At 40.2% G+C, this 14,231-nt stretch overlaps 1 protein-coding gene across 2 annotated transcripts in view; it reads right to left on the reverse strand.

Moving 5' to 3' along the window:
* Positions 1-11,313: 11,313 nt before the first annotated feature.
* mchr2a (melanin concentrating hormone receptor 2a) overlaps positions 11,314-14,231 on the reverse strand; it is a 36,448-nt gene continuing 33,530 nt past the window's right edge. For both annotated transcript variants that reach the window (XM_052025120.1, XM_052025121.1), the window contains exon 6: positions 11,314-11,664. In XM_052025120.1, the coding sequence (XP_051881080.1) occupies positions 11,340-11,664 (325 nt within the window). In that variant the 3' untranslated portion in view covers positions 11,314-11,339. The remainder of the gene's footprint in view (positions 11,665-14,231) is intronic.

Raw genomic sequence — 14,231 nt, forward strand, 5'->3', positions numbered from 1 at the left:
AAAATCTAAAACAAACTATTTATTAATATCCACACAACCTGATTATTCAAGAAAGGAGGGAGAGCGAATACAGGGGACAACTGATTTGTAGGCCTAACATAAGAAATAGGAAAAATGTGAGAAACTGCTGTGAAAGATAAAATAATAAAACATCTAGAAATGAATAAAAATAGAAATTGCTGGAAAAGCTCAGCAGATCAGGCAGCATCTGTGGAACAAGAAACAGTAAACATGTCAGGTCGAAGACCCTTCATCAGAACTGACAATGGGGGAAAACAAGTTAACTTAGGTGGCAGAGAAGGTGGGCAAGCACAGTGGGTGGAACAAGGGGAATGTCTGTAAAAGGTTGAAGTAATAGAGCGTTTGAATGCACAGTTAAGCCTTTTTATCTATGAAATGTGTTGATAATATTGTGAAGTCTGGCTGATGTTGTACAGTCTGGCCAATTGGAATGCACTGAGGGACTTTGACCTGAAACGTTAACTGTTTCCCTTTCTACAGATGCTGCCCATCTTGCCGAGCGTTTCCAGCATTTTCTGCTTTTATTTCAGATTTGTGGTATTTAATGTTTTTACATTTTAATTTACCAAGAACGGAATAGTATGAATGAGCAGTGTCAGCATGGATTTCTGAAAGTCAAAATGTGTTTGATCCAAGGGTGTCATTTATTGCATCTGGTGCTCCTGGCGCGGCCTCCTGTACATTGCTGAGACATGACGTAGATTGGGCGACTACTTTGTCGAGCACCTTCGCTCTATCCACCGCAACAGCCAGGACCTCCTGGTGGCCACCCACTTCAATTCCACATCCCACTCCCATACTGACATGTCTATCCATGGCCTCCTCTACTGCCACATTGAGGCCAGATGCAGGTTGGAGGAACAACACCTCATATTCAGCCTTGGGAGCCTCCAACCTGATGGCCTCAACATCAATTTCTCTAACTTCCGGTAACCCCACCCCTCCTTTTCCTTCCCCCACCCCCACCATTCCTTTGAATTTCCTTATTCCTGTGGCTCCCTTCCGCTGCCTTGAAGACCTGCCCATCTCCTCCCCTCCTCCATCTTTTATTCCATGGCCCTTTCCTGCCAGATTCCTTCTTCTTCAGCCCTTTGCCTCTTCTACCTATCACCTCTCAGCTTATTACATCTTCCCCCCCTCCCTCACCCACCTATCTTTCTCCTCCCACCTGGACTTGCCCATCACCTGAACTCACCTGTTACCTGCCAGCTTGTGCTCCTCCCCCTCCCCCCACCTCCTTATCCTGGCTTCTGCCCTCTTCCTTTCCAGCCCTGATGAAGGTTCTCAGCCCGAAACGTCGACTATTTATTTCCCTCCATAGATGCTGCCTGACCTGCTGATTTCCTCTAGCACTTTTAGTGTATTGCTCCAGATTTCAGCATCTACAGAATTTTTTGTGTCTGTGTTTGATTAATCCATTGTTCCTTGAGAATATGACTAGTACACTGAATAGAGGGAAAACCATTGAGTGCAGTTATTTAAATTTACAGAAGGCATTTGATAAGGTCTGCACAGGAGCTTGGTCAAGAACAGCACATGGAATGAGGTAATATACTATCATGGATTGAGAATATGTTAGTGAATAGAAAGCAAAGAGTGGGAATAAATGAGTATTACACTGGCAGGCTATGATAAATGGGGTGCCACAGGGATCTGTGCTATGACCTCAGCTATTCACAATCTACATCAATGATTTGGCTGAGGGAAGAGGATGCAATAAGACTTTAAGGCTATACAGACAAGCTAAGTGAGTGGGTGGGAACTTGGCAGATGGAATAATGTGGAAAATGTGAAATCATCTACTTTGGTGCACAAAACAGAAAATCAAAGCATTTGCTGAAAATGTAGATGTTCAAAAGGGTGTCCTTGTATGATACTCACTGAAAGCTAATATGCAAGTACAGCAATCAATTAGGAAGACAGATGTTGTGTTAGCCTTTATTACAAGAGAATTTGAGTTGAGGAATAAAAATGTCTTACTGTAATTACATAGGGCTTTGGTGAAATTGCAGCATTGTCTACAGTTTGGGTCTCCTTATATAAAAAAAGATAAACTTGCCATAGAGGCAGGCACGGTAGTGTAGCGGCTAGCGTAACGCTATTACAGCGCCAGTGACCTGGCTTCAATTCCGACTGCTGTCTGTAAGGAGTTCGTACGTTCTCCTCGTGACTGCGTGGCTTTCCTCTGGGTGCTCCAGTTTCCTCTCACATTCCAAAGACGTACAGCTTAGGAAGTTGTGGGCATGCTATGTTGGCGCCGGAAGCACGGCGACACTTGCGGGCTGCCCCCCAGAATATTCTACGCAAAAGATGCATTTCACGGTGTTTCCATGTACATGTGACTAATAAAGAAATCTTATCTGATCTAAAGATTCACTAAATTGATTCCAGAATGGTGGGTTTGCCAGATGAGGAGAGATTGAATAGACTAGGCCTGTATTCTCTTGAATTTAGAAGAATGAGAGGAGATCTCATTGAAAGTTACCAAATTCTCACAAGGCTCAACACTATGGATACAAGCAGAATATCAAGAACCAGAGCAGAGCAAGGCATACCAGAGGATGGGCTCTATACTCAACATCTGTAAGACCAAAGTCCTCTACCAGCCAAGCTTACTGCATAGCACTGTTCTCTAATAATAAAAGTTCACACTGAGACTCTGGAGAAAGTCAAATATTCCCCATAACTCAGGAGCCACCTCTCAACAAAGGCAGATATTGAAGGTAAACTTCATCCATGCCTTCAATATGCCAGCACAACCTTTGGTCAATTGAGGAGAGGGTATTCAAAGATCAAGACTGGTACAACGCTGCTGGTCAGCAGTGATCTTGCCCTCCGATATATTACTGAGACTGGGTGACCTATAGCAGGCACCTCAAGGCACAGGAAAACTACCACAATGACCTCCAAATTCACTGGAATGATAAACAAACCAATGTCACTATCCTTTCCAGGTTAACATCCTCAACACTGACTCCCTTCTTAGTCTCAGTCAGACCATGACTGACCATGCCATTCACGTACCTGACACAGACACCCAAACAGACACTGTATTTTGATCTCTGTTGTGGGCTGAGATTACCAGATGGACAGAGGAAAGATTCAAGAATGGGCTTAAAGCTACCTTGAAGATGTGCAACATGGTACTCTGGCCCATGACCACTCAAAGCCAAGAAGAAGCATTCAAAATGATAGTGAGAACCTTAGTTTGAAAGGCTTACTGAACTAACAATTACATGTATTTATAGTAACATAATTAGAAGTTCCAAGACTTTTCACAAAAAAACAAACAATATTTGACAAATATTTGGATAGATGACCAAAAGCTTGGTCAGAATGATTGGTTTTCAGGAGAATCTCACAGAATGTGGGTTAAAATGATGTGGAACTCCAAAACTTAAGACGCCAACAGTTGAAGACATGGCTGCCAATGCTGGAGCAATTAAGATCAAAGATGCCCAAATGGCAAGAATATAAGGAACACAAATATCTCAACTGAAAATTGATGCAATTGCTGTAAATTCACTCTCATTTCTATGTTAGGCTCATACTCCATCATAGTGCATGTTCCGCACACGTGACTGAGAACAAATTTCACATCCTATTTTATCACTAGATTATGACTATTCCACAGGTATGGTGACAAAAGTAATGGAATAAAGCCCATACAATATTAGGGTCCCATTGTTTATGCATCTTATCTCCAAGCTCAGCTGGAAAAACAATGTCACTCATTGTCATTGAGATGCACTGCCTGAAATGATGATAGGAGTAGATTCAAAAATAACTTTCAAAGGGGAACTGGATAAATACATGAAAGGGAAAGATTGTAGGTCTATGGAGACTGGCACTAATTGGGTGCCAACATGATCAAGATCTTTATACTTTATTACTAAACAATGTCTCAGATAGCTTCTGATAAGCTTCTTCATTGGCAATATTTTTAGCAACTTGTTTGTAATTTATGATTTATTTGGTGATAAACACTGAATATTTAACTTGGACTGTCAGGAATCAGCAAGTCATTATTTTTTTCCTCATCCATTTAAACACAAAAAATAATAAATCATTAACTCTGCTTCTCAAGTGCCTTTGAAATGTTAAAAGTGTTTCTCTTTCTACAGATGCTGCCAGACCCACTGAATTTTTACAGCATTTTCTGTTTTAATTTTCATAGAGTAGCATTACTTTGGAGTATGACAAGAGTCATAATAAAAGATTTTCAATTCCGGTATTAGATTTTTCTGCTTCTCCTTAAATATCACAGCACTGCCACCCATTGACTCTATTGTGAAAATGAGGCTTGACTCACAAGTACAACAGCTAACATCCACAGCTAACATTACATTGCAAAACTTTTGGTATTGTAAACGCTAAATAGATGTCACCTCTGGTTGTGACAGGATCTACGATTAAATATAATACCCACATAATGTTGTGGACTGCGTCCGAAACAAGAGTTTTCAGTACATTTGGAAATGGGATGTTGTCACTCAGTTGTTTTTAATTTTAATATTCAATACATAATACAATATTTTACATCATTTCAGTTGTAAGGCCTAAACCATGAGAAAAGCAAAAATTTAGAACTACCACTGGGGCTCAATGAACAGAAAAGAAGAGCTACATTATTAAGATTGTCAGGGACTATAATACAGGCACAATTCACATTCAAGTCTAATACAGCAATATGGACTTTTTAAATTCTTTATTCAAAGAGGGATATTTAAACCTGTAGATCCTGTAAATCTACAGTGCTTTATTGCTATATTTCACTAACAACATTCTATTTAAGAAAATTCTCTTTAGCAATCCATAACTTGAACTGCAGATACCCTTGTTGCCTATATTTAAATATGCAGAATTAAGGGAAAGGCTATGATGAAAGTTCATCAACCTGAACTGTTAACACTTTTTCTCTCTCCACAGATACTGCTTGTCCTGCTGAATACCCCTCCCTGATCTCATTACTCCTCATGTCCTTCTCCTTGGTGAACACCATTGCAAAGTACTCATATGGTATCTCGCATCAGTATTCACCAAGGGGAATTCTGATGCACTTAAGGATAAAGTATATTTTCAGTTACAAACACAGATTGTCCTCTTGTGTACGGGTGGCATCGGCATCACCTGAACTTTTCCAATGCCACTGTCGTCCTGCTTGAACTGTGTCTGAGTTGTGTCCCTCAATGTTGCAGACAATATGCATAAAAATGCAGATTGGGTAACAATTTTTGACTCCAGGAAGTCTGATAGGGCCAGAGATGGAATTAATCATTTGGTGCATCTTAGTGCTCAGAGCAGGAGATTTCCCTCTATTCAGGTTCAGGCCCTTTAGAAAAATTTCTTCATCTATTTTATTAAGAATGTGAGCAGGAAATGACTTGCATCACATAGTAAGACAACTTAATCTCTGTTTAAGATACCAAAACATTTATCTCATTAAATTTAGTATTCTTTCATATTTGCTATTTACTTTTGCAACATTTTAGATATATACAAAGATTTATCTACACATAGTCCCCAAAATAACTCATCTTCCTTATACCATAACCGAAATAAAATAAGTAACCACTAGAGGATACCACTGATCAATGCCTTAGCTGTACTGTTGGTGGCAGTGTGAAATCAATTCTATTTTTCAGCAGTGCCAATGAGCAGAATAGAGTTTAACCAACTTCCACTGTTAGTTGGTCTCAGAGATACGGCATGCTTGCCCTCATTGGTCGTGGCATTGAGTACGGGAATTGGGACATAAGGTTACATCTGTATAAAAGTTGGTTAGACTGCACTTGGCGTATTATGTGCAGTTCTGGTTGCCACCCCATAGGAAGGATGTCATTAAGCTGGGAAGGTGCAGAAAAGATTCATAAGGATTTTACTGGGACTGGATGCCTTGAATTAGGAGGAGAGGCTCGATAGGCTGAGAACTTTTTCTCTGGCGTGTAGGATGCTGAGGGGTGACCTTATAGAGCTACGGTATATAAAGTCATGAGATGTGTAGATAAGGTGGATGGTCACAATCTTTTTCCCAGGGCAAGGGAGCTTAAACTAGAGGACACAGAATTAATGTGAGAGGGGAAAGGTTTAAAAGGGACCTGAGGGGCAACTTTTTCACATAGAGGGTGGTGCATATTTGGAATGTGGTACCAGAGGAAGTGGTTCAGGTAGGTAGAATAACAACATGGACAGCCACAGTAGGGAGGCGGTTAGTGTAACGCTTTACAGTGCTAGCGACCTGGGTTCAATTCTGGCTGCTGTCTGTAAGGAGTTTGTATGTTCTCCCCATGTCTGCGTGGGTTTCTTCCGGTGCTCCGGTTTCCTCCCACATTCCAAAGACGTACAGGTTAGGAAGTTGTGGACATGCTATGTCGGCGCCGGAAGTGTGGCGACACTTGCAGACTGCCCCCCAGAACACTCTACGCAAAAGATGCATTTCACTGTGTGTTTCAATGTACATGTGACTAATAAAGAAATCTTATCTTATTTAAAAGATACTTGGACAGGTACGTGGGTAAGAAAAATGATATGGTCCAAACTGGGCAAATGGGACTAACTTAGATGGGCATCTTGGTCCGCATGGGTGAATTGGGCCAAAGGGCCTGTTTCTATGCTGTATAACTTTATGTCTCTATGACTCCATGACACAAGATACTGCAGATGCAAACCATCTTGTTTGTACAGTTCCTACCTGCCCTGGAAGAGAGGCCAATGATCCATAAATCTGAAGCTTCCCTTCCTGCACCAGATCCTTAGTTGCATATTGAACTGTACTACGTATCTATTTCTCACCTCATTAGCATGTGGCACGGGTGGTAATCCTGAGATTACAACCCTGGAAGTCCTGCTTTTTAACTTTCTACCTAACTCCCTAAAATAGCTTTGCAGGACCTCATCCCCTCTCCTGCCTATGTCATTGGTACCTATATGGACCATGACCTCTGGCTGCTCATCCTCCCCTCTCTGAATATCCTGCACCCACTGCAAGACATCCTTGATCCTGGCGGGGTCTTGATTTTAAACTCGACATATGCCTTTTACCTCCAAAGATGCTACTTAATCCACTGAGTTCTTCCTTTTTTTTAGTCCATGAATATTCCTTCTAAAATATTCCTGAAGGCATTTGAAACTGAAGGTCATACACAAGAGATTATTTCTGAAAATAAATACAGAAAATGCATGGAATTGGAGGCATCCTTCTGAAATGGGGTGGTAATAGTTTCAGCCATTGGAAACAGAATACGTTTGAAGGGAACTCATTGTCCATAATACTTCCCAGTTTTATTTACAGTGACTCCTGAAGGCACCTGAAGTTGGCAGAGCAGTGGCGGCAGTTTAATGGTACAGGGAAAGGACTACAGCAAGGCACAGGAGGTTAGTCCAAATCTGATAAAATTTGTCAGTTCATTGTTGGCCAGAACGAGACCATGACACCAAGATGGAGGAGAATGGGCGGATAGCATGTGACTCAGTGATCAACTGTGCCAGACTGTATTTGACCTTGTTGCTGGTTTGTGCCTCCAGTGAGCTTAAAGAGCCGAGGCAGACCAGACTGCAAATAGCAAATATCTTCAGCAACTTAAACTCAAGGTCTGTGTGCTCATTCCAACTGGGAGAGGTGTGCCGACCATACAAGCATGACCTTTGGCAACCACTGCTACTGACAACACAGCAGCAGAGTAGTTACGCAGACCAAATCTGTTATTGCAAGTGGATGTAGAGTGTAAAAGGCCAGGAGTCTTTGGGAGGGTATCTATATTGGAGTGTGTCTGTCTTCCCACTCTGTTCAGCCCAACTATGAGCAGTTGTGTACATTTCAAGACAATCACAGATTGTTATCATTTCCTTTAAAAAAATGTAAACGGTTCAAAAGAAATGATATACGAAAAATTATAAACTCTTTGTTCAGTTCTTTATTGTGTGAAAAAAAAGTCTGTTTTTCTCTTACAACAGAAGGTCATACAGGTCAACAAAGTAACTCAGCAGCTGCTCCCCTCCTCAGTCATCACAATATTCATCTTGATAATAGCTGGCGGGTCAAAGCCAAGCTCAGTGCAAAAGTGTGAAATCCATAGCATCCAACCACAATCAGTAAAACACTTGCAGGTGAGTACTGCAACATTTCACTGGCTCATCTGCGGTCTTTTGTGTGTCTCACACAATGGACTAGTGGGAGAATGCCATCAGCTGGTAGCTTTCCTCTTCAAGACTCCGCTCGGATTCCGCACGTAATGCTGCAAAAGCGCCTTGCAGGTCTGAATGTTACGCTTTAAAACTTTATTATACGGCATGGCAACAGGCCCTTCCGGCCCAATGAGCCCGCGCTGCCCAATTACACCCATGTTAACTTACTAACCCTTTGTCTTTGGAACGTGAGTGGAAACCAGAACACCCAGAGGAAACCCACACAGTCATGGAGAGAACATACAAACTCCTTACAGACAGCGGCGGAAATTGAACCCCGATCGCTGGTGCTGTAATAGTTTTATGCTGACCGCTACGATATCATGCCGCCCTACACGATGAGAGCATCATGCATTAGCACCCACACAGAGGATTCTCAAATGTGCATTGCATCAGATTACCATCTTGAGTGAATAGTATCCTTGCCTGTTTATAGAGTGACAGACTCACCATCAGCTGCCTTTAGGGTCATGTGTCTTCCATCCAGGGAATTAATCATTTTAGGGAAATCTGATACCAGGTTCAATGCTGTGGCCAATCACTTTGTACAGCTTCTGACAAGCCTAGGCTGATGATCTCAGTTGCATGCCTGAATATTGCATCCATTTCTGGGGGTTGCTGCCCCCTCTGTGCAGCATTGCACACATTTCCAATATTGGACAGGAAAGAGCCTGAGGCAATGAAATATTGTGTGTGGCCGCCTTCACAGCCATGCTCAATGCAGCTTTTGCCCTTTAACATGGCTGAAGGTCATCTTTAACCATGTTAATGACTCGGCCAATTGCTTCCCTCATAAATCAGAGCCTTCTCATGTGCTACACCTGATAGCAACTCATCATCAAGCCTTAGGTGATATGTAGACTTTGCTGAATATGCAATCCTTCACTGGAGCCTCGAAAGGTGTTGCCTGGCTCTAAGTTGCACCAATTTTTAATGGGTTTAAATACAGTAAAAAAAGAAACTGTTCCCATTAGTAGAGAGGGCAAAGGCTGAAGAATCAGGTTTAAAGTGAGTAGTGAAAGTTGAAAGTGTAAAAAAAAGGAAAAACATTTTCATGCAGGAAATAGTTGCAATCTGAATGCACTGTTTAGAAGTATCGTGGATGCAGGTTCAACTATAGCTTTATGAAGGGAATTTGATTAACATTTATAAGTGAAAAAATGCAGAAGTATGGGGAAAGTGCTGGCATTCAAACTGAATAGATTGTCCTACAAGGAGCCAATACAGGTTGAATGGGCCAAATGGCATCCTTGTGCACTGTAATGATTTTATGATTCTCTGAAGTAGATACTATAATGATACAGTGTTGATCAGATGCATATGCTGCAGGCCATGTGATTAAGAAAATCCTTTTTGCTGCAGCCTTGGAAGAAATTAACATGGTCCCCAACGCAATGCCTTTCACATATGTTCCAATGCATGCTAGGATTTAAAACCCCACAAAGCGAAGAAGCTGAAAGAAAGAAATGGTGGTAGTTACTGTATACTGTATATAACCTGCCAATATGAAAGGAATGAAAATCACATGGAAGAAAATGATAAGACGGGCAATGATTAAAAACATTGATGATCAGAATGAAGAAGTCTTGGAGCCAGTAAAACGCCAATGCAAAAACAAAATAAATAGTCTGAGAGTCCTGTGATGAGAGAAAGACAGGGGTGGAAATAATAGGCCAAGCAGAAAGACTAAACAATTTGATTAGAATGAGGAAAAGAGGCACAAGCAATAATTTCATGAATCAAGGAACAAAAACTCTAAACCTAAAACTTTCTTTTTATTTTGCTCACATGCAAATATTGTAAGACTTCAATTTATAGGATAAAGTAGATGAATAACATGGTGTTATAATTTTGATCAGCGCAGACACTGTTTTTATCATGTACATGGACTTTTCTTTACAAGCAACAGCTCATTTTGTACTACATGGAACTGAGACATGCAATTCTATACATTTTCATATCATTTTAGAGCACCAGATAATAAACAAATTAACATAACAGTTCACATCATATTTTTGTCAAACCATTCTTAATATTGATCCTAATTACTACAATTACTTCCATTAAACTATTTATCTAATATTTCAATTCAATTAGTTGCAAAAGAGGTAAAAGGAAAAATGTAATATTTGTCAAGAAAGCTTACTATTTTGGAAATGGGTATCTTTTTTTCAAAAACATATTTAAAACCTTAATTTTAAACACTAATGCATGTAACCACACTTAATATTAACTATTTGAAGCCATTTTTTCACAAGTACAGAAATACGTGCCAAAATTTGTTAGTTATAAGATTCTGTTGCAATTTACATGAGGAAGGGCTAAAATATGCAACGGCAGCTCTTTAAAGTTATTTCTATTTTGAAGCTGCAAATTAAGTCATTTTAAATGAATGCTATTTTTATAAAACGCATGGATGACAAGGATGATGGAGACTAAGAATGTTTTCCAACTAATGATGTGAAAGAGCTGCACATCAGGGCTCTGACTGCTTTTGTTTTTACAATGGATATTGACCTGCACCTCAGAAGTTTCTATTGTAGAAAGGCAATCCCTTTTTTGTTGCTTCTTGGAATAAGATCTGATCCCAGAGATTACATTTTAGACTTAATTTCCTTCAAATACTGGCTCTTGCTATATTTTGATAGATGATTCTCTCTTCATTGACTTCAGACTGACAGGGCAGAGATTACAATATTCCGACACACTGCTCAGTTCAGTTCCATTGACTCAGAACACTCTTTACACCTGATTGATTTTACTCTGCTTAATAGAAGTAGGCCAATTAGTCAGACTGCATCTAAGTTAAATGCAGAACTATTATATACTTATAATCCAAAAATGCCTTTCTATAAGATAATGACTTAAATATTGAAACTTGTATTAATATAATTACCTTAACAGTAATACTTCTGAATAGTTTTTTTTTGCTTACAAAGAAACAATGAGGTCAAATAAGAACATAAAACAGGAATAGGAGTTGGCCTTATAGCCCCTCAAGCCTGCACCTCTGTTCAAAAAGATCATGTCTGATCTGATCCTGGCTTTAATTCCACTTTCCTGCCTGATCCCCATATTCTTCAAATCCCTTATTGTCCAAAAATTATTTATCTCAGCCTTAATAACACTTATATTTAATAACTTGACTTTATTGTGCTCTCTATATTAATAATTTCATGTTCAGTTGCTTTCATTTGAATCTTTGTGCAGCGAGTCAGCCTCCTCTGGAAGTTGCCACTGAGCAACATGTAGAGAAATGGGTTAATGCTGCTACTGGCATAGCTGAGGCAGATAGAGATATAATAGCCAATGAAATATGCTGTGGTCGGCTGAGTGATTTTGAGATTCACCAGTTGCATCACGTGGTATGGCGCTGAACTAACGACGAAAACACCCACCAAAACCAGGACCATTTTGGTTAGTCGCTTGAGCCGCGCTCTGGGGATGGTTACATCATACCTAAACGGTAAACAGACAAAATTATTTATTTTAGTGCAGCCCATTTCACTTCCTTCACCAGTGTCAGGACAATGCTATTCAACTTTAAAGATTGATCAGATCTTGCTGGCCACGTCTCCCCAGATGGACTTATGATCCCCAGTCTTCCCACAGATCTGAACATGAAGGGTCTGGTCTCCTTTTCTGGCCCAAAGCAAAACAGACTTCTGTGGTGTGGCTTTAACTGTGGCAGGGCCTCCAATGGTGCACTAGGGAAAGCTCAGCTGTCACAATAGTATTTAAATGTCCCAAGCATTCAAGAATATTTTAAAAATATTAAACTTTAAGTAAATAATTTTATAATATTAAAAATTAACATCTTTACAAACAGTAAGTAAGAACACCTTAAGATACATAAATAGTCAAAAATGTGAATCTGTTAGTGAGTCTGAGATTACTAATATAGGACATAGTCCTTGGATTTCATAGGGCCAGAATCTGCTATGAATGGTGAGACACCCAGTAATCTGCATGCCAGATTGTTGTGTGCTTGTTACCTGCAGTCACCTCTATGCTAAATGTAGAGGGCCCTGCATGAGGCAATTCCATCAGGTCAGTGGATCAGAACATGTCCACTCACAAAATGACAAAAGAGACTTTGACTGCGACGAAACAGCATCCTTCAGGCTTTGCCAGCTGTCAAAACTATCCAGCACTTTGAATGCTTCTAAAAGTACCTGCCACTTAGACGCATTATAAAACATTAATATACTATTTAAAATCAATGAAAGAATTACTAAATACTAAAAATTCAAAACCTGATTAACCAATCCCAAAACATAAGCAAACAATTAAAATAAAGTCATAGAGTAATACAGCACAAAAACAGGCCCTTCGGCCCAATAGTCACCAAGATGCCCATCTAAGCTAGTCCTATTTGCCTGTGTTTGGCTCGTATCACTCTAAACCTTTCCTAACCATGTACCTATCCAAGTATCTTTTAAGTGTTATTATTATACCTGCCTCAACCACTTAGTCTGGCAGCTTTTTCCATATACACACCACCCTCTGTGTGAAGGAGTTGCCCCTCGGGTCTCTTTTAAATCTTTCCCCTCTCACCTTAAACCTGTGCCTTTAGTTTTTGATTCTCTATCCCTTGAAAAAGACTGAGTGCTTTCACCCTATCTATGACCTTCATGATTTTATACACCTCTATAAGGCCAACTTTCAGTCTCCTAGGTCCAATGAATAAAGTCCTAGCTAGTCCAGCTTCTCTCTATAACTCAGGCCCTCTAGTCCTTTGCAATATTCTTGTAAATCTTCTTTGCACTCTTTCTCACCTTATTATCACAGTCAGCCATTCCTCTCTACTTAAAGTAAGAGGCTGTCTGTTCCTGTGCCAAGTCTAGGCTCTCATGATTTCAGCAGGCAATCTCCCCAATGTAATTCCTGGGTTATTTACAGCAAGTTCATGCTCCACCACTAGGCCAAGAACAGTTCTACATTGCACTGTTGTTGTGGAATCACCAGTGAGGAGCAGCCAAATGGTTTGGGACTTCTGCCGTCACCCAGAAATCCCAACTTAGTGGCAATCACTCTGAGAGATGTCAGCTGTTCAGTGTTGAATTTCTAACATTCCACAGCAGGTTCCAGCCTGATAAAAATATAATTTAAAGGATATCAATCTTCAGATCAAATGCTATCAATAGGCACAGGAGCAATTATAATGCAATTTTTAATTCTGAGCTTAGTTCCTACAATATATATAATTACAAATGTCGCATTGTTAGGGATCTGTTGCATTGATGGATCATGAGGAACTGACTGAGGTGCCATGGTACTTGAAGGTAATTGAGAAGCTGTTGGATTTGACTGTTTTAATTAGTTTTTTTTTAACATGTATCATCTTTAATACACCTCAAGTGGCCGCACAAGGAATGGCCGCTTACTAGCTTATTGGTTCGTCCATCAGGTGAATATGTGGGTTTTTTTCATTGGTTGGTTTGGCCACAAGTATCTAATAGGTTTCCTGATTGGACTATTGTTAGCTAAAGAGCATCTCTTATCTCAGGTATAAAAGGTGTCGCTTTTTGTTACTCTCTCTCTTGCTCTTCCTCCCCCCTGGCCTGAGCTTTCTTTTGTTCCCTTTGTCTCGGCTCATCAAAGCTAGTGCCATGTGCTCTGTGACTGTTTCTTTGTTTCAAACTTTTCCAATAAAACTTTGTGAAGCACCAAGTTGTTTTCAACTCATTCCTGGACTCCTGAAAGAACCTGTAGATTCGAAAATAACTGGATCCGACAAAACCAATGGAAAAAACATGCACACAAAGACATACACCACAGTTTAGAAACTTAGATGAGTTGCAAATCTTTGTTGTGTGTACTGAAGTGGAAAGTCAATGCAATCAGAACTTCCTAATGCATAATCTGATCATGCCTTTCTATATGTATAACTCCCCTACGCAAGCAGGATTTTTGGCAGACAGGAATGCCAACAATTATCATGCAACTTATATTTGACTATACAGGAAGTCCCTGGGTTACGAATGGGTTCTGTTTTTGAGACTGTTCATAACCAGATTTTGTGT

The sequence above is a fragment of the Pristis pectinata genome, chromosome 10 (assembly GCF_009764475.1).
Source record: "Pristis pectinata isolate sPriPec2 chromosome 10, sPriPec2.1.pri, whole genome shotgun sequence".
Taxonomy (NCBI): Eukaryota; Metazoa; Chordata; class Chondrichthyes; order Rhinopristiformes; family Pristidae; genus Pristis; species Pristis pectinata.